The sequence below is a fragment of the Lepidochelys olivacea genome (genome assembly GCF_965140295.1).
Source record: "Lepidochelys olivacea isolate rLepOli2 genome assembly, chromosome: 1".
Taxonomy (NCBI): domain Eukaryota; kingdom Metazoa; phylum Chordata; order Testudines; family Cheloniidae; genus Lepidochelys; species Lepidochelys olivacea.
This window is the reverse complement of record NC_140411.1, coordinates 100,262,113-100,288,758: the sequence shown is the minus strand read 5'-3', so window position 1 is coordinate 100,288,758 and position 26,646 is coordinate 100,262,113. Positions and strand designations below refer to the sequence as shown.

The 26,646-nt window shown below is 44.3% G+C and overlaps 1 protein-coding gene across 1 annotated transcript in view; it reads right to left on the bottom strand.

Moving 5' to 3' along the window:
* Window positions 1-26,646, bottom strand: part of IPO5 (importin 5) — a 79,236-nt gene that overhangs the window by 11,201 nt on the left and 41,389 nt on the right. Inside the window, exons 20-23 of the mRNA XM_084642132.1 lie at window positions 25,992-26,103; window positions 25,240-25,295; window positions 16,149-16,271; window positions 14,380-14,599 (exon numbers count right to left, since the gene is read on the bottom strand). Of these exons, the coding sequence (XP_084498258.1) occupies window positions 14,380-14,599; window positions 16,149-16,271; window positions 25,240-25,295; window positions 25,992-26,103 (511 nt within the window). The remainder of the gene's footprint in view (window positions 1-14,379; window positions 14,600-16,148; window positions 16,272-25,239; window positions 25,296-25,991; window positions 26,104-26,646) is intronic.

Here is a 26,646-nt window from a genome sequence, read left to right as displayed (position 1 = left end):
CACAAAAAATTAACCTGAACTGTAATAAAACAGTGTGTATAGCCCTTCAGTTGTGGTAATGTTACTTGTAATGGGTAGACATTTTTTAGCTATATGCATAGTTTTAAATTCAGTCTCAAAATAGCTTAGTAAAAGTACACAAATGGCAAAATTTGACTAGATAGGCGTTTCTCAAATGGGGGTCCTCGAGGGTACTCCAATAGGTCCGCAGGCCCAGCTGATTAACTATGCCCCCACCCTCCCAGCGCCTCCTGCACGCCACTGAACAGCTGTTCCAAACATGGAGAAGGCACTGGTATGGGGAACGCTCAGGGGAGGGGTGGAAAGTGGCAGGGAAGAGGAGGGGCAGGGGTAGAGCAGAGCCGGGAAGAACTGTGGTGGGGGTAGGGCCTTGGTGGAAGGGATGGAATGGGGGTGTGGCCTGGGGCTGAGCAGGGGGCTTGGAGGTCCCCGAAAAATTTTAAATCAAAATGGGGGTCCTCAGGTTGCTCAAGTTTGAGAACCACTGAACTAGATTAAATACCTGATGACTCAGAATACACACTGAAGAGAATATATGTATTTGTTATGTGTATTCATATGCATGTGTTACATACATGCACTTCCTAAAATAAGCAATAAAAAAAGTTCAGAAGGGCCAAATTATACTGTCTGCTAAATCCACTTTACACCACTCAGATGGCACAAGCAAAAATAAACTCACCTGAAGAGGCTAGAGAAGGTGGTTACTTTGTACAGTAATTGGCGTTCAAAATGTTTTGTCCCTATGGAGGCTCCATTTCAGGATGTACATGCGCCCATGCATGCTTGGTGGAGATGTTATCAGCAGTGCCTGAGGGTCTGCACTTGTGTACTACACATCCTCATGCGCCAATGTTATGGTATATAGGGAAAAGCAGGCAAACTGCAGCTCTAGTTCCTTCTCAACTACAAAGTCCAAAAGAACGACTGAAGCAGAGAGCAAGGAGGGCAGGTAGTAGTTTGTCCCTGTGGATGCTCCACCTAAGAAGTCCAATTACTGTAATTACAACCTAAGTAAACCTGTCCCTTGATCAGTTATCTCTGTGGTGCGCCACTGCAGAAGATTCTCGAGCAGTACATCAATTATGGAGGTGGCTGCTCAGGAAGTGGATTCAATACGGAACATAGAACAATCACCAAAAGTTATGCCGGCTCTGGAAGCATGCGTAACAGCATAGGGCTGGAAAAACATATGCATTGATGACCAGGTTGCAGTTTTGCAAATATCCAAGATGAACACCTTCTTCAGTAAGGCGACAGAGGTAGACTGGACACCGGTGGAATAAGCAATCACTAGGACAATGACATATCTCTGAGGCATTGTAACTGGTTAATAAACATCCCAAATACCGACTTAAACAGCCTTTGGGAGGAGATTGGGTCCTCTTTGATTCGTTCTGTGACAGTGATAAAAAGTCTAGGAGAAGTCCTGAAGGGATTAATCCTGTCAAGGTAAAAAGCTGGAACTCTTATGTCTAGTATTTGGAGACTAGCTTCTTCTCTTGAAGAGTGAGAGGTGGGACAAGACTGATAGATGAGTGTCCTGATTAACGTGGAACTCTGAAGATTACCTTAGGCAGGAAATGAAGGTAGGAATGTAATGTCACCATGTCATGATAAATACCATGTACAGTGGGTCAGCCATAAGGGCCCACAGCTCTACTAGACAAGGGGATGGCTATAGGGAAGAGGTCTTGAAAGATAAATGGAGGGGAGAGCCCCCCATAGGTTCTAATGGTGTTTTTCCTCAGTGCATTGAAAACTAAGTTGAGGTCCCATAGAGGAGTAGGTTCCTTGAGGTAGGAAAAAGGATAAACAGGCTTAAACGAACCTTGCAGTGGTCAGGTGAGTGAAGAATGAATACTCTTCAATTGGGGAGGGAGAGGGAAGGAGGGAAAGAAGGCTGCAATGACAGCCAGGTAAACCTTAACTGAGCTCAGTGATAACCCTGTGGTTTTCAAGTTTAGCAGGTAACCAAGAATGTTGGAAAGGGAAGACTTGACAGCAGGTACAGCTCAGAGACTGCACCAGATCTGGACACATTTCCACTCTTCCATTACAATGAAAACAGTTGCTTTTTCTACTATTGCACATTGCTGTTTGGAGAGTAGTTCTGGTCTATGCTAGAGGTCCCGAGAGCTATTAGCAGTGACGCCCTAAAATGAAGTGACAAGAAGTTGGGATGGACAGTGTATCCTGACACCTGGGTGAGGTCTGCTATCAAAGGAAGGCGGAGATGTAGTTGCAAGGACCAGGGCTGGCTCTAGGATTTTTGATGCCCGAAGCAAAAAATTTTTGGCCACCCCCCGCTTTTTTTGTGGTCCCCACCCCCAACTCCGCCCCCTCCCAAAATCCCTGCCCCCCCCATTGCTTCCTGCGGCTCCCACCCTGCAACTGCCTGCCCTAGCTTACCTCTGCTCCGCCTGCTCCCCTGAACATTTCGCTGCTCCGCTTCTCTCCCCTCCCTCCCAGGCGAGGGAGAGGCAGCGCATTCAGGGGAGCAGGCAGAGCAGAGGTGAGCGAGGGTGGGGGGGGGGGAAGGGCAGGAAGGAATGGCGGGTAGAGGAAACACTCCCCGCCCCAGCTCACCTCTGCTCCACCACCGCCGCCTCCCCTGAGCACGCCGCCGCTCGGCTCCTCCTCCCTCCCAGGCTTGCCGCGCAAGACGGGAAGGGGGGAGAAGCGGAGCAGCAGCAGTGTGCTCAGGGGAGCAGGCGGAGGCGAGCTGGGGCACATTTCTAGGGGCTAGAATGCCACTCCTAGAACCTGCTTGTTTTGCTGGTGCCTAGAGCCGGCCCTGGCAAGGACAGTTGGAAGAGCTCTTTGAACTATATCTACTTTGGCCGCCACAACGGCATTATGAAGATGGTCCTTGATCTCTCCTGTTTCAACCTGTTCAGGATTTTGAGGAAGTAATGGTGTCAGGAGACAAATACAGAAGAGTACATGTTCTTGTTATCTCTTGGCCTCATCTTCCAGCAAGCTGTGTCTGTGTCCTCCTCTCAAGCAAGATAATCAGGCCTTCATGTTGATGGCATCAAAGAAATCTCTGGAAGACCCCAGGTAATAAATCTTCCAGAATACTGGAACATTGAACTCCCACTCATGCATGGTCACGGCAGAAAACCTTGCTGAGGGTGTCTGCTATGGTGTTCTATAGCCCCGGCAGATGAGCCACTGATCTCGGTATGCTCAGATATACACCAGTTCCATTATTTTATGGATTCTGTGCACAGACCAAGATCCTGCTCCTCAATGATTTATGTAATACATTGTTATTCAGCACTGAGTGGCTCCTGATATGGAGAGTAAAGCAATGGCAAGCCTAACGGACTCCCCAATTCTAAAATGTGACTAGAGTGGCCTCTTGAGGGATTCCATTTGCCCCAAGCTGTAAAGTTTTTAAAGTGAGTACCCCAACCTAGAAGGAAGGCATCTGGGGATTATCTTTGTGGGAGGGGAATTCAAGAATGGAACTCCCACACAGACTTTTTGCCCCCACACCTGTTGGGAGAAGTTGAGGACCATCTGGGGTATTGATACCCAGTTGGATAAACTGTTTACTCCATGTGTAAACTGCTCTCAACCAGGCTTGAAGACAATAGGAGTGTAGTCTTGCCAACCGTGTTACAACAGGGTACATGCTGCTATGTGGCCCGGGGTGGAAGGCAAGCCTTTTGCTGTGGCGTGCAGGCTCTGTTACAAAGTCCAGCCTTGTTTTACAATGTAACAAACCTGCCTGTGGGAAAGCATGCTCTGGAGGTAATGTAGTCCAGAGTGGCCCCTATGAAGTCTATTTGTTGTGTGTGTCTCAATGTAGACTCTTCTCCATCGAGGAGACCCAAAGAGTGGAACAGCGATGAGATGTACACATAGGAAAATAAGCATCCTGAAGATCAAGGGAGACAAATTAATCTCCCAGATCCAGAGAAGGAATTATTGCTGAGAGTTACCATTTTGAAACACTGCGAGAGGATGAAGGTTTTCAATGTCCTGTCTCCAGCATCCATTTTTCTTGGGGACTAAGTAGTACTCCTTTTCTGACGAAGTCCAATGGAACAGGTTTGATCGTCCCATAATTAGAAGGGATTGTATTTGCTGTTTTAGGACAGCCCGATAAGAAGCATACCTGAAGTGGGATGGAGAGGAAGGATGGGAAAGAGGGAGCTGAACTGAATGGAACAGCCCACTGAAAACACCTCCAGGATCTGTCAGAGGTGATAAGCTCTCAGGCAGGCAGGAAATCAGAGAGGAGCACCACAAGGGTGTTGAGGGGGGATGGGTATAGCATATGATCTGGAATGGGAGACCGTTTATGACTCCTGACCAACTGGTCAAAACAACTGTTTTGAGAGTCACTGACTTATGTAACTGGAGGATAGCCCTTTCTTAGAGAATCTTGGCTTCTTTCTGAGAGGTTCCACAAGTCTCATGGGCTATAATGGCCTGAGCAAGACTGTGGAGCTGCCTTTCGAGCATACTGAATTTTCTTGTTGCTGCAGGTGTGTAGATGCTGAGGGATTGCAATGATGCCCAGTCTTTTTGTGACTGGAAGGACCTGTCTGCAATGTTACTAAACAGCTTAAGACCCAGAAGGTTCTCCAGTGTTTTGTACTTTTTGGAGTAGGCTGGAGGATTGGAACCAAAAACTCAAAACTACTATAGCAGTACATAGCTGCATCAGCAGCATTGAGGGAGGCCTTAGCAATGATCTGGCTTTCTGTGATGGGGGTTTGAAACTACTCCTCCTAGTCCTGTGGCAGAAGTTCAATAAAATGCAAGAACTGAGAATATTTTGGGAAATCATATTTTGTCATCGGGGCTTGGTAACCGGCTACTCTGAATTGCAAAGTGGCAGGGGAGTAACTCTTCCAGCTAAACGGGTCTAGCCCTCTCAGCTCCTTGTCAGATGGCATTGATCTAGACAGTGGTTGTCTGTTCCTTTTGTTAACAGCATCAACAACCAAATAGTTGGGGGTTCAGTGGGAGAAAGTACTTTGAGGCCTTGGGGGTGAATATAGTATCTTTTCACTGGCCCTCTTACAAGTGCATGGTATGGTAGCTGGAGTTTACCACACCACATGGGCTGGTGACATCACTGTTGATGGGCAAGGTGATTTTGCCTTGGAGAATGTTCTGAAAAAAATGATCAAGTTCCTGTATCTCTTAGCAGGATTTGTAACGCCTCTGCAATCCTTTTCATAAATTCCTGGAAGGCCCTGAAATCATCTGCATTGGAAGGCCGTGGGAAGGGGAGATAATTGTGTCTACTGAGGAGGAGGATTTGGGGGAAGGAGGTGTTTGTCCACTTCTGCACCTGGCTCCTGCTCCTCTGGAGAATCCCTCTGAGGGATAGGACCCGGTGTTGGTGTGGTTGCTGTTCCTAATGTGCTCTCTTACATGAGAGTATCCTTTAAAACTGCTCACCTTAGGTGGCCCACTGTGGTTAGATTAAGGAAAAGGGGGTAGTACTCCAAGATCGTTCCTGCCAGCATTGCCAGGTGTATCTCCTGCTGGGAGTATCTTCCTCAGGACATACACCAAAAGAGGAAAGGTAGAACTGGAAGTTGGAGGAACCCTGAAGCGATACCTCACAATCAGAGCAAGTACCACCAGAAGGGCAAGGTGTCGGTACCAGTGGTCATGTTGGTACTGGGAGCCAGTGATGGACCAATAACCGCATCAAGATTTCACAGACAGAACAGTGGATCTGACGGGTAAATTGATACCAGTGGGAAATCCTTCTCAATACCCCCTCAGAGATGGTTCAGAAAGCCTGTGGATGGCTGGAGACTGCATCAGTACTGGAGATTGAGTAGTCATGCAAGGGTAAGTTGACCCAGAAACATAAGTGGGTGCCTCCTGTTACCCCTGAGAAGGGATTCAGACTCTTCCGAGAATCAAACATCCTCGTGGGAGAGGAACCTAGATGGTACCATGGATCTGGATAGTATTCCTCGGGAGTCAGCATGTGGGAGGTACCAGAGACTGTACTGAAGACTAGGGCACCTAGGTGTTAAAGGAGTTCTTGTGCTTCACAGGCACTGAGTCCAGTACCGATGATGCTCCTGTTTGCTTGCTGGCTGGCTTCTTGGTACTCAGAGAACTCTTTTGAGCCTGTGCTGGGGTTTCTATACTACAGGGGGATAGAAGAAAAAGTACTCATACCAGGATGTGAGGCATCTTTAGATGTGGTTTGAAAGGGTGATTTTCCCCTCCTTTTGTTTTTTATTCTGGAGAATAGGGTCTTTTTTTGGTTGTCTGGAAGACTCTGAAAAGCCCCCATGGTCACTGAGGTGCTCTGAGCAGCTGAAGCTAATGTACCGGGGAAGGATGGGGGGGGCACCTCAGATCCTGCAGGTCTCAAAGAATGTTTTATAAAGGAGTTTTACTCCAGCCTTCTCATTTTAAATCTGCCTTTGAAAGCAGTGCAGATCTTACATTTGGAAGACAGCAGAGGCAGCTAGAATGCCTGTTGCTGCAGGAGAAAGACCTGTGGGCAGGTCTGACAATGCTTGAAGCCCAGAGTCTTGGGCATAACTGGTTAGGAAAGGCTGCAGATGGAGGGCTATGGTGAGTGAGTTTCCTAACCAGTTATGTTGGATGATAGGCCCAAATTGGGGGGGGGGGGAAATGGGACCACCCCAAAGCACAAATTCTTCTTAATAAATGAGAAAGAAAATACTCAAGTAAAGAACAAACAAAGAAAAATTAGCAAGTTACCCACATAGCTAAGTGGACACCCAACACTCCCTCTTGAGCCACAAGCAGTTGAGCAGGAATCGGGAGTGGCGGTGGGTCCACTCTTCTCTATATACCCTTCCTTCAGGGCACAAGAACATGTAGGGTGAAGGAGCAGACCCATGGATGCTGCTGACAAAATCTCCTATAAAAGCGCCTGGGCAAATGCACATCCTGAACTGGAGCACTCATAGGGACAATTAGTCAAAGAATGAACAGTCATCTTTAGTAACTGCGTTCACATGAATTCCACTTGTGATGTACGTGCACCCCAAGCATATGACAAATTCTTTTTAGCTACCAGTGTCTGTTGGGGCTGTGCCTGCACGGCCCCCCACCAGAGCACAAAAACAGAGCAGTTCCTCAGTTCCATTGCCAGTAGTACAGAATACTGTAGCAGCAGGTAAATAGGGTGAGTTGTGGAATCCATCTGGACAACACATCTTGAAGAATCAGTTATTGAAGACCATCAAACGTCACTTCCAAGTGATTTTCAACATGGATTCCTCTTCTAGTGACTAGCAAGCAGTTACCTCAGAATTATGAGGTGGGTCTGGGAGTTCTATTTAAACAAAAATTGTAGCATTGCTCTACCAAAAAGGACATCTGATCTAGAAGCATCAACTAAGGAACAGTGCTAGACAAAAGTATGGACTGATCCCCTGTAGCCATCTCGCAAATTTCTGAAATAGGAATGCTTCTTAAGGATGTTGCCTAATTCCTCATGGAACATCTTTAACCAAGTCTTTAACCTGCCTGGGTGGATTTAACTTAGCTACCACATTCTAAAACAGTTAGATACTTACATAAACAATCTTTGGGTGTAAAAAGCTTGACCCTTAATACTGTCCAATTTAGCTTCCCCCCAAAGCGAGTCTTGGGAAAGAAAAAAATCAGTTGATTCACTTTCCAGTTAAGTGAAAACTGGAAAATCTTAGGCTGCACTCCAAGTTCCTTCCAAAGAGTTACCTTATCTTTATGGAACACTGTATAAGGTAGATCAGCCATAAGGCCCTGAATTTCCTATATCCTATGAGAGAATGTTATTTGTAAGTGACATGGGATAAGAGGGAAGGTCCTCTCACGGATTGGTAACTGGTTAAAAGATAGTAAACAAAGGGTAGGAATAAATGGTCAGTTTTCAGAATGGAGAGAGGTAAATAATGGTGTCCCCCAGGGTCTATACTGAGACCAGTCCATTGCAACATTCATAAATGATCTGGAAAAAGGGGTAAACAGTGAAGTGGCAACATTTGCAGATGATACAAAACTACTCAAGATAGTTAAGTCCCAGGCAGACTGAGAAGAGCTACAAAAGGATCTCTGAAAACTGAGTCCCTGGGCAACAAAATGGCAGATGAATTTAAATATTGATAAATAAAAAGTAATGCACATAGGAAAACAATCCCAAATATACATATAAAATGATTCTAAATTAGCTGTTACCACTCAAGAAAGATCTTGGAGCCATTGTGGATAGGTCTCTGAAAACAGCCACTCAATGTGCAGTAGCAGTCAAAAAAGCAAACAGAATGTTGGGAATCATTAAGGATAGATAAGATGACAGAAAATATCAAATTGCCTTTCTATAAATCCATGGTACGCCCATATCTTGAATACTGCATGCAGGTGTGGCCGCCCCATCTCAAAACTGATGTATTGGAATTGGAAAAGGTTCAGAAAAGTGCAACAAAAATGATTAGGGGTATGGAACAGCTTCCATATGAGGAGAGATTAATAAGACTGGGACTTTTCAGTTCGGAAAAAGACTACTAAGGGGGGATAGGATAGAGGTCTATAAAATCATGACTGGGGTGGAGAAAGTAAATTATTTACTCCTCATAATACAAAAACTAAGGGTCACCAAATGAAATTAATAAGCAGCAGGTTTAAAACAAACAAAAGGAAGTATTTTTTCCACTCAATGCAGTCAGTGGAACTCTTTGCCAGAGAATGTTGTGCAGGCCAAGTCTATAAAAGGGCTCAAAAAAGAACTAGTTAAGTTCATGGAGGATAGATCCAACGGCTATTAGTCAGGATGGTCAGGGATAGTGTCCCTAGCCTCTGCCAGAAGATGGAAATGGGTGACAGGGAATGGATCACTTGATGATTACCTGTTCTGTTCATTCCCTCTGGGGCACCTCACTTGGTCACTGTTGGAAGACAGGATCCTGGGCTAGATGGACCTTTGGTCTGACCCACTATGGCCGCTCTTATGATCATTTGCACTAAAGATGTGGCATTCACAGACAGGAAGTAAAAAGGTAAGGCTGCTCAGGGCTCAAAAGGGGGTCCTAGCACAGCCCCAGACAATCTGCTAGCCAAAAAGAATCTGAGTTCACATGTATGGAGTGTATGCACACTGGAAGCAGAAGCTATGGGGACAATCAAAAGAACTTCACTAGCACAAATGAAGCCAACATAATTGTCTTCTGCACCATGTGCCCATGCTTATTTCCCGTCCCAGCAGAGGAAGCATGGAGGAGGCACAAAGGTGTAGCCAATTAGTTAATTTTATCATCCATTTATCATTGTACTTAGTGTTACGGTCCACTCATATGCTATTTCATATATAATCAATGTACGTAAAACAGATTTAAGTACAAGACGGACAAGTATTTAGGAACGATGATTGTGTATGAGGTATAAGTAATGCACAGCTGGGATGCAAGGCCTACATAGCTTAAGCCTATGGCTAAGTATGCTTGATGTGAATGGGTGACCTAGGAATAACACTACGCCAGTAAGGTTACAATATTCCTGTAAAAGATGTACTAACAGGTGATGTGACAGAAATAGACGGCAATGGAAAACAACTGCCCAAGACCACGAGATACCTGATTGTAACACCATGGAATGTCATGCTCTGACTGCAGGTTACTATGGACAGATGTGCATAGATGCCAGTAAGAATAAGGGGAAAACTAAAACTATGAAAAACAGGCCATCCCAATATTCATGGGGTGGGAAAGTACAGATAAGGAAAAAAGCATATTCATCAGGTATTAGGTGGTGGTCAGAACAATGTAAGAGGTTTCCTGGTTGTGTAAAAGTGGGAAGACGCCAACGGGAGGAATACCCATGGAAGACCTCATTGGTAGGACCACGCCAGGAACCACCTCTCTCTCAATGACCACCCATTGAGATCCCACCCAACTCTATGAAGTCTTTGGGTACTGAATCTGGATATGGCATTGGCCAGTGCATGGACTCTCTCAGGATGAATAAATGGGTATGTGACAACAACATTTGTAACTGTTTGCGCTTACTGTCTTCAATCTTCATGTGTTCCTAGAGCCTCCAAATCTCTACCCTATTTATCTTTAAACTGTAGCAACGGAAGTTGGACTAACTAATTTACCACAGAACTATCAATTCATAATAAAGGCTAAAGAGGCATGTATTGGAGTGGAAACCTGCTATGCCAAACCTTCCACTAGTGTAAATGCAGAGTTTGAGGACTATCTTTAACTTACATCAGGGCCAGGCAGTACTGAATTAGGGAGTTGCAACGGATTCCTTACCTCCACCCACTGTGTCTGAACAGAGTTCTGACTGAGTGGAGGATCTAGCCCAATATGTATTTCAGAGCACAGTGGCTATCTGAAAAGTGTGATGTTAATTTTTTGGGCTTCAGATTTCCCAGTAACATTTGAGTTCTGAGAACAAAATAGTCTTAATTTTATGACTAGGGTAATTTATATCTATGGTTTTAGAGAAAAACAGCGCCTTAAGCAATTAAATTAGAATATCTAAACTTCTACAACTCCCTCAGAAGTGCCCATATTTGCTTCTCAGAAGTGCCCATACTTGCTTCTGGAATCAGTCCCTATTATAACACAGCAGCTAGTGAAATCCATGGATAATGGATACAAGATTAAAATATTTAAAATCCTTAGAAACTAAATGGACAACCCCTTTAGCACTACGAGGACTAGCCTGCTGTTTGTTAGTGGTTCCTGTTACATTATTACACAGTTTAAATTAAAGCTTTGTGCCCACTCTAAATATATCAGTTCTTCAGTCAAGAAATATTGCTCCCAATCAGTTGTGTATAAATAGTAATAAAGATCTAAATATAGCTTTCTAGCTAACACCTTCAAATATTTGAAGATACTAAATGTCACATGTTCATATTTGGGTCACAAATATTTAAGAGGAGGTGACGCTTTTTAATCTCTTATGTCTCATTTCTGATCAATATCCCTAATGGACATACCCAATAGTCATGAAGTGTCAGCTGTGTGTGGCCTTTAGTCTGGACATTAACCTTTCCTACCAATACTTTTCCCAGAGTCACAGTGTATTTCTCCTATTTTATTCTAACAGTCACCAATAAAAATGGAATTTTTTGGACACATTGGTTCTTACAAGTAGTTATCCCATAGGAGAATGAATGCATTTTTAGACAACAGGCAAATCTTAAATTCAGGAAAGGGTTTAGTGTTTGGCAATGAACATTAAAAAGTTAACTTTCTTTGGGGAGATCCATATTTTCACCATTTATAGGAGTTAATTTAACAGAGTGGATGAACAGCACTGTTTGCATATATTCACTAAACCTAGAAAAGATTATCTCACTTTGAAAATCTCTTCAGTAAAGTCCACCTCAAATCAAGTTATACCCAGTAGTCATGGCTTCTTCTTTAAAAGCATTCAGTGGAATGTTAATTTCACATCCTAATGTGAAGTGCATGCAGAGGTTCAGCTCTCTCATGGTGCAACTGTTTCAATCTACTGCCGCAGACTCCCCAAGACAGAACTACATTTATGAATAAGGCTGCAAGTTTGCCACATAGGTCATGGATTCCATGACTTTGTGACTTTTGCAGCAGCTGGTGCGCCTGGCTCAGGGACAGCTCAGGCAGCCCCTGTTCCAGGTGCACCAGCTGCTGCTGGGGCAGTCTCGGGCCCCCACCGCAGAGTTTTGGTGTGGGAGGTGGTTGGGGCACCAGACAGGGTGAGGCAGTCTCTGGACAAGGCATACCTGGGGGGCTCCCCAAAAACGGTGACATCCCTTTCGCTCAGCTGCTAGGTGGAGGCGTGAGCAGGCAGCTCTGGGGGTTGCCTCCGCCCAAAGCGCTGGCTTGGCAGCTCCCATTGGCTGGCAACTGCAGCCAATGGGAGCTGCAGGGGAAGTGCCTGCAGGCGGAGGCAGCATGCAGAGCTACCTGAACACGCCTCCGCCAAGCAGCTGAGTGGGGGGGGCGGGGGGAGAAGCCAGGTAGGGAGCCTATGGCCCTGCCAACTCCCCTGCAGCACCAGCCCCCACTCCCTCCTCTCTTCTCTCCTTCCCCCCCACAGAAGGAGCCAGGCTGCCCATAAATTTTTGTTTACTGCCCATGACCTGTCCGTGACTTTTACTAAAATACTTGTGACTAAAACGCAGCCTTATTTATCAACATGTGTTGATTTTAGACCCGAAACTCAGGGAGCTATCTGGGCCACAGACCTATGTACAGTGGCGCATTTTAAAAGCATATAATTACATTCTGGCTTGCTTTGGGACTTGCTTCTCCCCTCACCATTCTACAATCATTTTCAGTTGCTGATTTCATAGTTTGCCTTTAGATTTGTTCCCTACAGCCTATTTTCCTTGTTTCCCTCCTACCCTATTCATCTTGGATTTGCAGTGCTTGAGTCTTTCCTCTCCATAACGCAACCACCCTGGCATTTATCAGGATCTCCCAGATTCCAATCCTTGGTCTACTCTTTGGCACAAAATGTCCAAACCAAAACCAAGTGCTGCAGCTGCACAATCCATTGTGGAGTCTAACAAATCTCTACATGCAACTCCAAAGCCACAACAGGAACAATGTCTGGACCAAACAGTAGAGAAATATTTATTGCCAAGAGAAGAGCTGAAAACATGAATTTCTAAAGACTATAGCAAAATCTATGAAAATACTAAATCCTTGGGAATCCAGAGATTCTTATACTAACGATCTGCATTACTCCTAGTTACAGCATGATTTTTCCGTTGCAGCATACGTATTAATTTTAAAATTAATTGTATTTAATACATCTTGAAATACTTACCCATTAGCGTTTGTGAACCATACAATAAAATCAAGTGAAGATAAAGAAAAATAAAGAGCCAATCTATTCAAATATACTAGGCCAACTCAAACTGAAGGGAAAGCCAGATGTCTGCAGGGGTGATATGACTGATTAAAAAAAAATTTTATCTTTATTCTTTATACCATATTCGCAAACTGATCCTTTTTGGCAAAGTCCAAGATATGGAAATACTATTGATTTTCAGCAAGCATTATTCATTAAAGACAGCCAAAAGGAACCTTTGGCAGAACATTCCAAAACTAAGGAACCTAAGTAAGACTGAGCAGGTTCTGTGCCCAACTCACTCCCAACTGATTCTTGGGTCACAACAAAGGTCATCTGATAGATTCACATTATATCTTTCTGCCACCTATAACAATTTCCTAATACTTGAAATTAGAATACAGTTTATAGGCACTTCTTTATCATTGCTACTTCTCCCAGAGGGCTATAGGATAGAGAGTTTCATTCACAATGATGTAAATTATACAGTAATTGACCACTGATAAGTGGAGTCAATATGCAATATACACCTCTACCCCGATATAATGCGGTCCTGGGGAGCCAAAAAAAAATCTTACCGCTTTGTAGGTGGAATCGCATTATATCGAACTTGCTATGGAGGGCCGGGTAAGGAAGGCTGTGCCTCCCCAAACAGCCTGGCCCCACCCCCATCCAACCGCCACCTACTTCCCGCCCCTTGACTGACCCCTCGGATCCCCTGACACATCCAACCCCGCCCCCACCTGTCCCCTGACCGCCCCTCAAGACCCTCTGCCCCTTATCCAACCCCCCAACCCCAGCACCACTTTCTCCATACTAGACCACCTTAGAATTAACTTAACTGGCTCTGGTATGAAGAGCACAAGAAGATTCTTTCAGTTGTAGCTCAGTCCTAACCAATAAAAACCATCTTCTAAATTCAAAATGCAGCTACAGTTAGAGAGCAGAAATTCAGCAAAAAGCATCTGTGATAAGTATAAATTATTAAAACTGTTCTAAGTCACAAATGTTAGATTCCTCTGCTTCACACATGGGGAAAGTGCAGGTTACTTCAATTATATTTAAGGCCCCCTCCTTATTACACGCTTCTGTACAATTTCTCCAGACATACAAAGCAAAGGACTCAATCTTGCTTTTAGACATATGTAGCTGTATCCATCTTTTATAAAATCAGTTATTGTGTACAAGTCAGCTTTTTATTGGATATACACTTGTACTTATTTAAGAGAAAAATGTTGCTTAGTGAATACATTCTTTTACACTTTTCAATCCAAAAGTGTGTCGCAAACAAAAATGTGAATAGGAAGGATATGGCCACAAATCTGGATAGCTTAGGTCACCTCTCCCCTCTCCGCCCCCTTTTTTTTTTTTAAAACTTGTCACCACCCTCCCCAAAACACTCACTGGTATTTTATTCCATTACCAGAGATGAGAATATGATCATTCATTAACATGGAGTTGGCATTTCCTGGCAGAATCTCATGGTTAGCATAAGTATTACAATCTCTGGAGTTAGTTTTACAGGAATAGAAAGATACGCATGAATATACATACCTGTGCAAAAAGGACGATAGCTCTCCCCACCAAACTGTGCCATAACTCCAACACCATAAGCAGCTGCTTGCCTAACCTCTGGGCTGTTGTCACATATTGACTGTAGCATTGGCCTCAGGAAGTATTCAGCATATTTGAATGAGGATGGGCTGCAGTGCTCTACGATGTCATCAAAAATGCATAACCCCCACTGTCTATCTGGCCATGGCCTATGTGGACACTACATTAAAAAAAAATTAAAATTTTCTAAGCCACCTCAGAATGTAACTGTTAATCAACTGCCATGATGCATACAAAAAGATGAATGATTATATCAAAATGAAATGTTTATAATTGTGGAATTTAAGCTCCATTTCAAGAGCTACATGGGTTGACCTGAATTTAATCTTTACAGAGGAATTCGTTCCTCTAAGGACACTGATTGCAACACTAAAGACAAAATCAAAAGTTAACTTTTGCTGTTTGAGGAGAGCAGTTAGACCAGTGGTCTCCAACCTTTTTATGCCCAAGATCATTTTTTGAATCAAAGGGCAACCCAGGATCTACCCTGCCCCTTCCCTTTCCCCAAAGCACCACCCCACTCACTCCATCTCCACCCTCTCTCCGTCGCTTGCTCTCCCCAACCCTCACTCACTTTCACCAGGGTGGGGGGGTTGCAGTGTGGGAAGGGGCTCTGGGCTGAGCCTGGGGCAGGCGTGCAGAAGGAGGTGAGGGAGGCAAGCTCTAGGAGGAAGTTTGGGTGCAGGAGGGGGCTCCAGGCTGGGGCAGAGTGTTGGGGGTGCAGGAGGGGGTACAAGATGCTGGCTCTGGGAGGGGAGTCAGAGCTGGGGGTTGCGGTGCAGGAGGGGGCTTAGGATGCTGGCTCTGGGAGGGGGCTCGGGGTTTAGGAAGGGGCTCGGGGAGTTGGGGTGCAGCCTCCCACCGGGCAGCACTTACCTCTGGCAGCTCCTGGTTGGTGGCGGGCACAGCGAGGCTAAGACAGGCTCCCTGCCTACCCCAGCACCACACCACTCCCGGAAGGGGCCAACGCGGCCCTGCAGGGGGGGTGTGCACGTGTAAGGAGAGGCGGGGGGCACATGCGTCCGCGCACTGCCCCTCTCTGCAAGCACTGCCCCCGCAGCCAGGAGAGCTGTGGGGGCGGTGCTTGCAGACACAAGCAGCGCACAGAGGGAGATCCCTGCCCCCTGCCTGCACTGGTTGCTTCTGGGAGCAGCATGGGGCCAGGGTAGGGAGTCTGCCTTAGCGGCAGCCACGCTCCACCACCACAGACCATGATCGACTGGGAGATCCTCTAGGATCAACCACTTTACAGACATTGATCGGTTGGTGACGACTGAATTAGACTAATAAATGAAATCAGGACTGTATGTTGAATACAGAAGTTTTATACTCCCCCCCCCCCCATCTCATGCCTAACTAACCCCCCCCCCCCCCCCCGCATTCTTTTTTGGGTCTTGTTCTATGAAAGTCCCTTCTACCTGGTGCACTTCCTCTTTCAAATTTCAAATACCCCTCCAAAGCCTATCAGCAATAATCTATGACAGAAGGGTTAGTAAAAAAAGAAACAAATGCACTGCTGTGTGATAAAGCACCAGGTGACAAATTTGTTCGATTGTATTGGTCTAGACTATAAACTTCTTGGGTGAACACATGGCTATGTTTTGTACAAGGCATTCAGTGCTCTAAAAACAATTTGCCACACCAGCATGAGATCTTATGCATGTGCCATAACATCTCAGATTTAAATGGAAAGAATCCAAGATACTTACAATTAAATTGACAATTAGTGGTAGTAGCTGTTCAAACCACAGCAACACCTTCTCCTGGTAGCTGCTGAATATTGAGTGCAAGATATCTGACACTTTAGTCAGAATATAAACATCACTGTCATCCTAAGAAAAAATAGCAATATCATCAGAAGTATCCTTTTTGATCAGCACTCTCTCAGAAGGTAGAAACCATATCAAAATATTAAGACTTTTGCATTTTGAACTAAAGCAATTTAAATTAGACACTCTGATAACTAGATATGTAAATAATTCAGAAAGATTTATACCACTATCCAGTGTCTGTGCTGACAGAGCTACTTCACCTTGGTTCCCAACTATGTTACATCAGAAGGGTTTGTTTTAGAAGTAGTGAGAGGAACAATGCACCATCAAAAATGGAAAAATACATAGCATTTTACTATGACAGACACTTTGCACCATGGAATCAAATCTGGTTGTTTCCCTATGCAAAGCCCTTGGATGAGGACCTTTCCTATAGCTTCCTGATGCCTCAACAGTCTTTACACTGACATTTCAGCCTGTTTTCTACTCTGAGCTCTTCCTTCCTTCTGCTACAACAATCTGGACAATTTGAATCATCTTATTCTCTATTATTGTCCCCCTGCATAGTGCATCTTTACCCTCCACAATTACAGTGAATTGAAGGGCTTAATCCTGTGGACTTTCACACACAACTCCTACCAACTTAAATGGGATTTATGTGAGGATTGAAGAATTGGCCCTAGCAAGATCCTCTGACTCCTTGTTGGGAGTTCTATTACTCTAAGTATGGTTGCTTTAATCAGTGCTCCACTCCTATTCTACACATTATAGCCATAGCAACAGACAGAAAGCAAAATGCCAACTGCATCTAGCCTCTGATGGCCACACTACTAATATGACAATATTTTCACATCTCACAGTGTGACAAGCTGCGCTGCACAAGAAAGTGGGGATTGCAACTTTAGGCCATTTCTGCACTGCCATGATGTAACCGAAATCCAAAATAAACCTTGGTGTGCATGTTAACTCACCCATGTTACTTTACAAAATATTTTTAAAACCACTCTGAAATAAGGGTAAAAAGGGAATTATAAGGAGAGGTTACTTACCTTGTACAGTAACTGAAGTTCTTGAAGATGTGCCCCACTAAGGAAGCTCCACTTCAGGACATGCGTGTCGTCCCCATGAACTCTTGGCTGGAATTTTTCCAGTGTTCATGCACATGCTCTAGATAGGCTTGTGCTCGGATATAAGGGGATGAGGCCCTCAGCTGCTCCAGTTCCTTCTCAATCACGAAAGTCCAGTGAGAAGACTGACGCAGAAGGGAAGGAGGGCAGGTAGTGGAGCTCCCATAGGAACACATCTCAAAGATTTCCAGTTTCTGCACCACAAGTTACCTCTCCTTCAAGTAGTGTCTGTATGGGTGTTCCATTTCAAGAGATTCCCAAGCAGTACCCTCAATTACAGAGGGGATGGATTCAGTATAAACCATAAAATATCATCACCAAAAGTCGCATCAGCTCTGGAAGCAGGCATGAGAGCACAGTGCTGAGAAAACATATGCACTGAAGACTAGAAGGACTGCCCTGCAGATGTCTGAGATAGGTAGGTTTTTCAGAAAGGCCACAGGTAGGCTGATCCCTGGTGGAGTGGCCAATCACTCTAGGAGGGGAATGATGCTTCATAAATAGATTAAGAAGCATCCCAAAACCCATTCAGACTATGTTTGAGTGGAGATTGGGTGCCCTATCATTAGTTCTGCGACAGAGAAAAATCCATGGGGAAGTCCTGAAGCACTTAGCTCTGTTGAGGTAAAAGATGAGAGAACTCTTCTTACATCTAGGGTATACAGGCTCATTTCCCTCAAAGAGTGAGGCTTGGGATAAAATACCAGTAAGTGAATCTCCTGATTAGTATGGAAACCTGAAGAAATTTATGGTAGCAAGCGGGAGTGTGGACATAGTGCCACCAGTAAGCAATAGAATACAGTGTGTGGTGGATCAGCCATCAGGTATCCCAGCTCCCCAAACCCACCTGGCTGAGGTAGCTGCTATGAAGAACACAATCTGGAGGGCCAAATGAAGGAGGAAATAGCTCCCCATAGGTTCAAATGGAGGTTTCCTCAGCACATTAAGGATTAAGTTGAGGTCCCATGGCGGAATAGATTTCTTAAGAGGAAAAATGTAGAACAGGCCCCTAATGAACCTCGCTGTGGTTGGGTGGGTAAAGAATAAAAATCGCTCAATGGGTGTGGGTGTGAGAGAGAAAAGCTGATGGCAGCCACATGAACTTAAATTGAACTCAGCAATAATGCTGTGATTTTTAAATTTAGCAGGTAATTGCAAGTACGTCAGACAAGATTCGAGAGAAGGTATAGATCAGAGGCTGCACCAAGCCCGACAAAGTTTCCTCTTCTGTAGATAGAAAACCCACTATAAAGGAAAATTTATTAAGAAGTACTCTTTGTATCTCTAGGGAGAAGTTTTGTTCTACACCAAAGAATCATCTAATAGCCAGGTCTTGAGGTGAAGCACTAAGAGGTTGGGGCAGGAGATAGATCTTGACTCCTGAGTGAGAAGATCCACTGTCAGGGGAAGGGGATCCTCTGTCTAGACATATGAACCAACTCTGGGAACCATACCTGTATTTTGGCCATGATGATGTTATAAGGATGGCTTCTGTTTCAACTTATTCAGAACCTTGAGCAGTAATGGCTTTGGGGATAAGCGTATAGCAATACATGAGGCCAAAGGCTGACTACAGTGTCACCTTGACACCGCCCACATCGAATTGGGGCTGTGTTTTCCCCACAAAACAGTAGTCTGCACATCGCGTGGGATGGTGATACAAAGAGTTTTATCTCCAGATGACCCCAGGTATGACATCTTTCAGAATACCGTGTTGTTCAGCTCCCACTTGTGATAGAGGTGGAAATGCCTGCTGAGGGAATCCGCCACTATTCTGAAGTCCTGGTACTGAAACCGCTGAGATCTGTAGGTGGTGTGATATGGATTTAACACCAAAGGGCTGGAACCTTGCTCCTTCTTGATGACTGATATAATACACTACTGCTTTGCTATCCAGAATTATTCTGATTGGGTGTAGATGTTGAGTAATGGATCTCTGACCTAATATGTTGATATGCAGGATCACCTTCTGTGGGCTCCATTTGCCAAGCTGTGAAGTCCTGAAGTGCATAACCCAGCCCAGCAGGAAGGCATCTGTAGTGATTATCCTTGTGGGAGGAGACTGTGAGAACATAACTGCCATGCATACTTTTTGGGGATCGTTTCAACAATTTAGAGAATGAAGAACCTCTGAGATATGGACACAGTCTTGAATGGACGGCTTTTTGGGGGGGGTGTCGATAGTTCTCAGCCAAGCTTGAATACACCGAGAGTGTAGTCTTGCTAAGTGGCAGAGGTGGATTAAGGTTTCCTGGGTCAGAGCAAGTGCGTGTGTGGTGGGGGTGGGGAGGGAGAAGGAGGAGTCCTCCCCACCCCTTCCACCTTCAGTCCCATACCCATTCTGCCCCTTCCCCGGGGCCCAAGCCTGTTCCACCCACGTTTCCGCCTGGTGAACCCCCTCCCACTGCAGCTCTCCACAACCCATTTGCTCCTTTCTGCACCCTCCTCCCTGCAGTGCAGCCCCAAGAACGCAGCAGTTTTGTCCCTGTGCCTGGGGCCACAGCGGCAAGTGAGAGCTCCTCCAGTCCTGGGGCCGCAGAGGGGGGTCCAGGTGCTGGGGCTTCCCCTATGCTTCTGTGGGGGACCAGGGTCGGAGAACTGGAGCTTCTCCTGCCCTGCCTGCCCCAGGGCTTCTGCTGCGGACAAGGTCGGGGGTGGTGGGGGCTTCCACCGACCAACAGCGGATTTTTTGCTGGGGCTCCTGGACACAGACCCCGTCGGCCTAGTGGCTAATACGCCACCGCTAAGTGGATCACAAATGTACAGGTTGCCATATGGCCCAGGAATTGAAGGCAAGACCTTGCTGTGGTTTGTGGGTTCTGTTGTATTGTCAAAACGAGGCAGGACATCATAGCGGCATTGAGTGAAGTCTGGAAAAAAATGTTTTTGTGACTGTCTGATCTTCCATTAGGAGGGCTTGAAATTGTTCACCCTGTAGCAGGTGTTCAATAAAAGATGCACTCTTTGAATAACTTGTAAAATCATATTTTGCCATCAGGGCTTGGTAATTGGCTATTCTGAATTGCTAAGAGGCCAAGGAGTAGCTTTTACGATCCAGAATGTCCAGCCATTTCAAGCTCCTTAGATAGTGTTGAACAGGACCAATGTGGCCTATTTTGTTAGTTAATGGCCTCAACCACCAGGGAGTTAGGTGTAGGATGCGAAAAAACGAATTCTCCAAGCCTCTGGGCAGTATATAGTATGCGTCAGCTCATTTATACATGAGTGGCAAATTCTAACTACCATGTCACCTCATACAGGCGGGGCCAACAGAGCATTACTGAAGGGCAAAGTGATTTCGCTCTGAGATATATGTAGAATATTCCTGTATCTTCTCAAACAGAATGTGTAAGTTCTCTGCTATTTGTTTTACAAGGTCTTGAAAATCCTTGAAACTATCAGCGTAAAATGGTGAGGGAGGCATAACAGCCTCATCTAGTGAGGAAGAGGATTTGTGGGAAGGTGGTACTTCTGCTTCTCCAGCTGGCTCTTGCTCCTCTAAGTTCCTCCTATGGAGCAGGACCTAAGGATCTCAGTTGTTGCTCTTGGCATGCCCTCTTACAAGGGACCCTCTAGAGCAGACCACCATAAGGGGCTCTTGAGTTCCAATAAGCCAACTCTCATGGGGCATACGGAAAAAGGGCAGGACCCCAAAGTTGCTGGGTGTAATTTCTTCCTTGGGGTGCACCTTAAGGGAGGGAGGCTAGAACAGGATGGTGGAGGAGCCTTGGATACCTCTGAATCAGATGAAGTGCCCGCCGCAATGACCATCGGAGGGGCAAGTGGAACTGGTACCAGCGGTTTGTCAAGTCAGTACTGGGGACTGGAAAGGGTCTTGTTACTGCATCTGGAGGCAGAGACTCAACTGGGCAGCAAGACTGTATTGGAGGATATAGGTACTGGCTGCAGGTCCCTCTCAGTACTCTCAAATTGTTTGTGTGGGGCCAGTGACCATGTTGGTACCAGAGGATGAGTTACGGTAGACGGCAGGACTGGAAGGTAAGTTGACTCCAGAAGATAAGTTGGTACCAGCGAGGACTCTTTCAGTATCCCTCAGTAAAAGCGATAGGAGTTCTTCCAGGATCTGAAGGTCCTCATGGAAAAGGAGCCAGGATGGCACCAGAGAATCTAGATAAGGACCCTTGGGACTCAATATACAGTGTGGTACAGGAGAGGGTACTGAAGTGCAATCCATGTTCCCATCTCATCTAGGTACATAAGACTATCAACAACAGTTTCAGCTCCGCTTTAAAATCCATTTGCTTTGAAGGTACAGAGTCCAGTGCTGACCCACTCTAGATTGTTTACTGGTGGCTTCCCAGTATGCAGTGTGGTCTATTCAGCTGATGCTGCAGTCTCGTGACCAGAGTGGGTAAGAGCCACACCAATCCCCGTGCCAGGACATGAAGACAGACTCAGATCAAGACTTTTCCTTACTCTTTACCCACAGTGTAAAATAGGCTCTTTTTTCTTTTGAAGTCTGGATGGTTCTGAACGACCCCAGGGTTTGCTTACCATAGCAACTGTGATGCACCAGGCCTCTCTGACCAACCAAATCCAATGTAAAGGGTGGTGATTTGAATCCCAGAGTCTAAGAGAATGCTCCATCAACAGGAGTTTTAGTCTGATCTCCAACTTTTTGGATCTGCCTTTAACTCCTGAGTAGATCGTACATTAGGCGGGGACATGAGTCTCTCCCAGGCAGCGGAGACATATTGAATGTCTGTCACTGCAAGGAAAAGGCCTATGGCAGGCCTGGCAGAGTTTGAAGCCTGGGATCTTGGGCATAACCCAGGGGTTCTAAAACTGTGGGTCAGGACCCCAAAGTGGGTCAGGAACCCATTTTACTGAGGTCACCAGGGCTGGTTAGACTTGCTGAGGCCCAGGCCAAGGCCAAAACCCAAGAGCTTCAGCCCTGGGCAGGTGACAAAGTTACATGTCCCCTGCCCAGCGTAGGAGCCCTTTAGTTTCTGCCCCCCCAGCCCAGGGCAGCGGGGCTCGGGCTCCAGACCCCACTCCTGGAGTCATGTAGTAATTTTTGTTGTCAGAAGGTCATGGTGCAATGAAGTTCGAGAACCGCTGGCATAACCCATTACTTGTCACCATGGATTGAGGCCTGAGAGAATAAAATTGTGCCAGATTAGGCAAATAAAAGAAGGAAAGGTGGAATCCCACAAAAGCACAAAGCTTTATTAAATAAACAGAAATTAAAAAAATATATATATAAAAGAATGACAAAATGAACGAACAATCAGAGCAGCAAGTCACTAGCTAGCTACAGCTAACAGTGCACTACTCTGTCTCAAGCCACAGGCAGCTGAGAAGCAACTGGAGCAGCAGCAAATCTGTCCCACCCATACACCAGAGCCCAAAGACATCTATGATGCAGGTGTGGACCCAGGGACCAAAAGTGTATGGGCAAGCACAAATCCTGAAGTGGAGTACCCACAGGGACACTACTCAAAGAAGAAGTTAATGCGCTTAGTAAGATTACTCTATTTAAGTCATTCCTCTTCAAAATTTCTCTCATGACAAGTTCACGGGAACAATTTTATATGTCAGGTTATTTTTCTTGGTAAAAAGAGAAGTGTTCTATATATTTTGAAATGACAAGGCGTATAGCAGTAACTCTTAGTTAATGTAACTCATTTTCTTTCCAATGAATTTTAGTAGCTATGAAAATATAGCAATGCTGAATGTTAAAATATTTCCTTACAGACTTCATACATCACAGAATGATTATGTACAGTACCTGATTTTTCTCAAAATAACCATGTATGTCGATCCATATTCTTGGGGGAAGTGCATCCCTGGCACATGATTTTGGAAACTTCTAGCAAGTACTGTCTAATGAGACCACTTGCATCCCATTGTTTATTTGTGAGAATTTAAGAGAGGGCATGGACCCCAACCACTCAATTCCTCCAATTAACCGAATAACTCGAAAAAGAGAGACTAGTTGGAATGGGCTGAGGTATGTGGATCCATATGGACAATCTCCAAAAATCTGTTACTAGGGTAAGTCACCACTTTTTCGCCTTCAACAACTGCCCATATGGCTCCTCAGTTCTGGAAATTAACAAGCAGTTGTGACCTTCCAGGTGGTGTGTGTGTGTTAGTGAGAAGTTAGCTGCTGAAGTCACTGCAGGACTGCTTTCAAACTGGGCACAGATCTAGGAGGACAAATTGAGGAATTAAGGCTTACATAAATGTGTGTGGAGCGTCAAGTGGGAATTGTGCATTTCTTGATGTAGACATTGTACAGGTGCATTTTGGAAACATTTTTTAAAACTGTGATGTGCCCCTAGGCTCAACACAGTGGATCTATGAGCATTAGTACGATTAATTTATTGGTCCTGTGGTAACACCTCTGAGCCCCAATCATGCACTAGGATCTTACTGTGCTAGGCACTGTACAAACAGAACAAAGACTATGTTCATACACTGGTGGGAGAACACAGAACAAGCTTTGTAATCACAAGATGAATTAAGATTCATGATCCATGCTTTGAAAAGGTGAAAAGCTGAACTGGCAGCTAGACAAACAGTGAACTCAATGAAAGTTTTGACTATTAAATACTCAAAAATTAGAAAGTATGCAGGACCATCTCTAGTCCATTCTTTTCTAAGAAAGTAGAATCTTTCCACAACTTCATTCATCAAATAAGTTTTCCATGTAGAATGTTTCCTGCTTTCCAATATAATCTTTGGATTCCTCCAGAGTTCCCAATCTTGTGCCCAAATAACCCAGAAGCCAAACTGTTAGATTGAAATACTTCAAATGCAGGTGGAAAAATCTTACTCTGATAGCGAAGTGATCTGGTAGATTGGAATACATAACTTGTGGTTCCAATACGTACCAATATACTTTTTCTGCTTCTTTGTCCCGCTAGAGACCAAATGTCTTGGTACTGAGAAATGAACAAACTCAGGACTCTTAGCCCGGCCTACCAGGACTTGGTACTGGAGAGACTTTAGTACCAACATTTATGCTCTCTTTTGAGCATGGAGAGTTTTGGGAATTACAGCACTGCCTCTCTGTCAGGCCTTAAGCAGCCATTTTCAGTGAGTAGGTCTAACTCAAAGGCCCTTTAAATGTCAACTGTTCTGGGTGTTAGATACAAGGCTTGGTTGACTAAACCCTAGGATTCAGAGTAACAGCCGTGTTAGTCTGTATTCGCAAAAAGAAAAGGAGTACTTGTGGCACCTTAGAGACTAACCAATTTATTAGAGCATAAGCTTTCGTGAGCTACAGCTCACTTCCTCAGATGCAGTGTCCTCCATCAGAAATAAAAGTTTCCTTCCCAGTACTTTAAGGTTCTACAGTCTCCACCCAGTGACTGATAACAGCTAACAGTCATCAGCAACACATAGGACGACACTGAAGGAGGCAAATGGCTTGCAGCCTCCCTGACCTTGAGTCATGCTGTTGCTTGGATTAGCAACACCACACAGACCCAAAAGGCACAAAGATAAAAAAGCAGGGCAACTGGGCTGAACCTTGGACAATACTTGGAATGGTACAATAATTGAAAAAGTAGTTTTAAAAAGCAATCCTATTTAGAAAGAGAAAGCTCTTCAAAAGAGGAAATAAGTAAGGAAAAGCTCTGCTCTAAACCTGTTCCATCAGCAGTTAGGATATATCTTCAAGTTCCAGCACACTGTGTAGCACCAATAGACAATGCTTGCTAGAAACTTCTGAGGAAACATGCCAAAGATGCACTTCTCCAATACTGGGGATCCATATGGGCAAGTCTCAAAGGATTTGGTTTTGTTTGTTTCAATTCAGCAGCATGTCACTGTGGTGTAAAGTCTGTCTCCACACAGCTGCTGCTCTGTGGAATTTGAAAGTGTCTAAATTTTTATTTATTTTTTAAAACTCAAAAAAGGAAATAACTTACTTCATCTTGTAATGACTCTTCAACTTGTTCATCATAGTCTTCATCTTGTCTTTTCACTAAATTAAAAGGAATAAGTGCAAACTATAAGGTTAGATGTTTTCTCTAGGACCCACTCCTGCAAAAAGCACAGGAACAGTTGACAAAATGCAGTAATGGATAAAAGAGGATTCCAGAAACAGTTGCAGGTGAAGCACTCAGGACCTTCTGTCAGAGTGCCTAAAGGAGATATAGGGCAAGTAAGGAAAAATGCACTGAACAAGTTAGGAGTGAGTATGTAAGGGAGCATGGGAGAAGGACAACCTTGGTCTGGGAAAAGCAAAAATCAGAAAAGCAGGGAAAAGGGATACCAAAAACAAACAGTCATTGCTGTAGGATTGGGAGGTTGTCGCTGATTTAAGGTCAGAAGGGACAATTCTGATCACCTAGTCTGACTGTCTTAGAATTTCACCTAGTGATTTCTGCATCAACTTCTGACTGAGCTACAACATTTTTTGGAAAAGATTTCAAATGATGGAGAATACATCCTTTGGTAAGCTATTTCAAAGGTCAATTACTAGTTACAGTTTGCACCTAATTTCTAATCTGAATGTATCTAGTTTCATTTTACCGCTGCTGAATCTCAAGGTGAGGTAACTCAGGAGATAACTGAACAAGCAGTCAATACGAGATGTTTAGAATCTCTGCTTTAGAGAGCTATCTTTAGTGTAAATCACAAAACTTATTCTAATACATAGAAGATGGTACTAACTTACCTTGTCTTAACTCTTGATTTTTAAAGTGCTCTTCTAATTTTCCTTTCAATATTCCTCCAAGTTCTTCAAAATGTTCATTGTTAAGGCATCCATCTCCCATTACCTCAATGCACTAGTGAAATACATTATATTCAAAACAGAAGTTTAACATTAAACACTACTCAAATAGTGACAGTGAAATTTTAACATGTTGAAAACATTGACTAGAGCTATACTTCAGATTACCACTGACAAAATAGCAAATTTTTTTTAAAAAAAGAAGAACTTTCATATTAATTCTAGGCTTATAAAATTAAGGAACTAACATTTTACAGGTTAGATCCATAAATGTAGTAAAATTTAGTGTTTTTTCTAGACTTTTGTTTGATATTTAGTATTAATGTTTTAAACAAATGTTATCTATGCCAGTGAAAAATTGTTCCCTAATCCAGAAAAACTATATTTATAAGATTCAATGGACATTTTCAATAGTTAGCTATGAAAATTAGTCCCATTAAACTAAGCTAACAAAACCACAGTCAAATGATAGGTAACTGTCGGAAAAAATCTCCTGTACTAGTAATTTAAACTTATGGCAAGCACTAAATTTCTTGACACTAAAAATACATATACAAGTTTTCAATAATAATGATAGTGGCATAAATATTTCTATGAA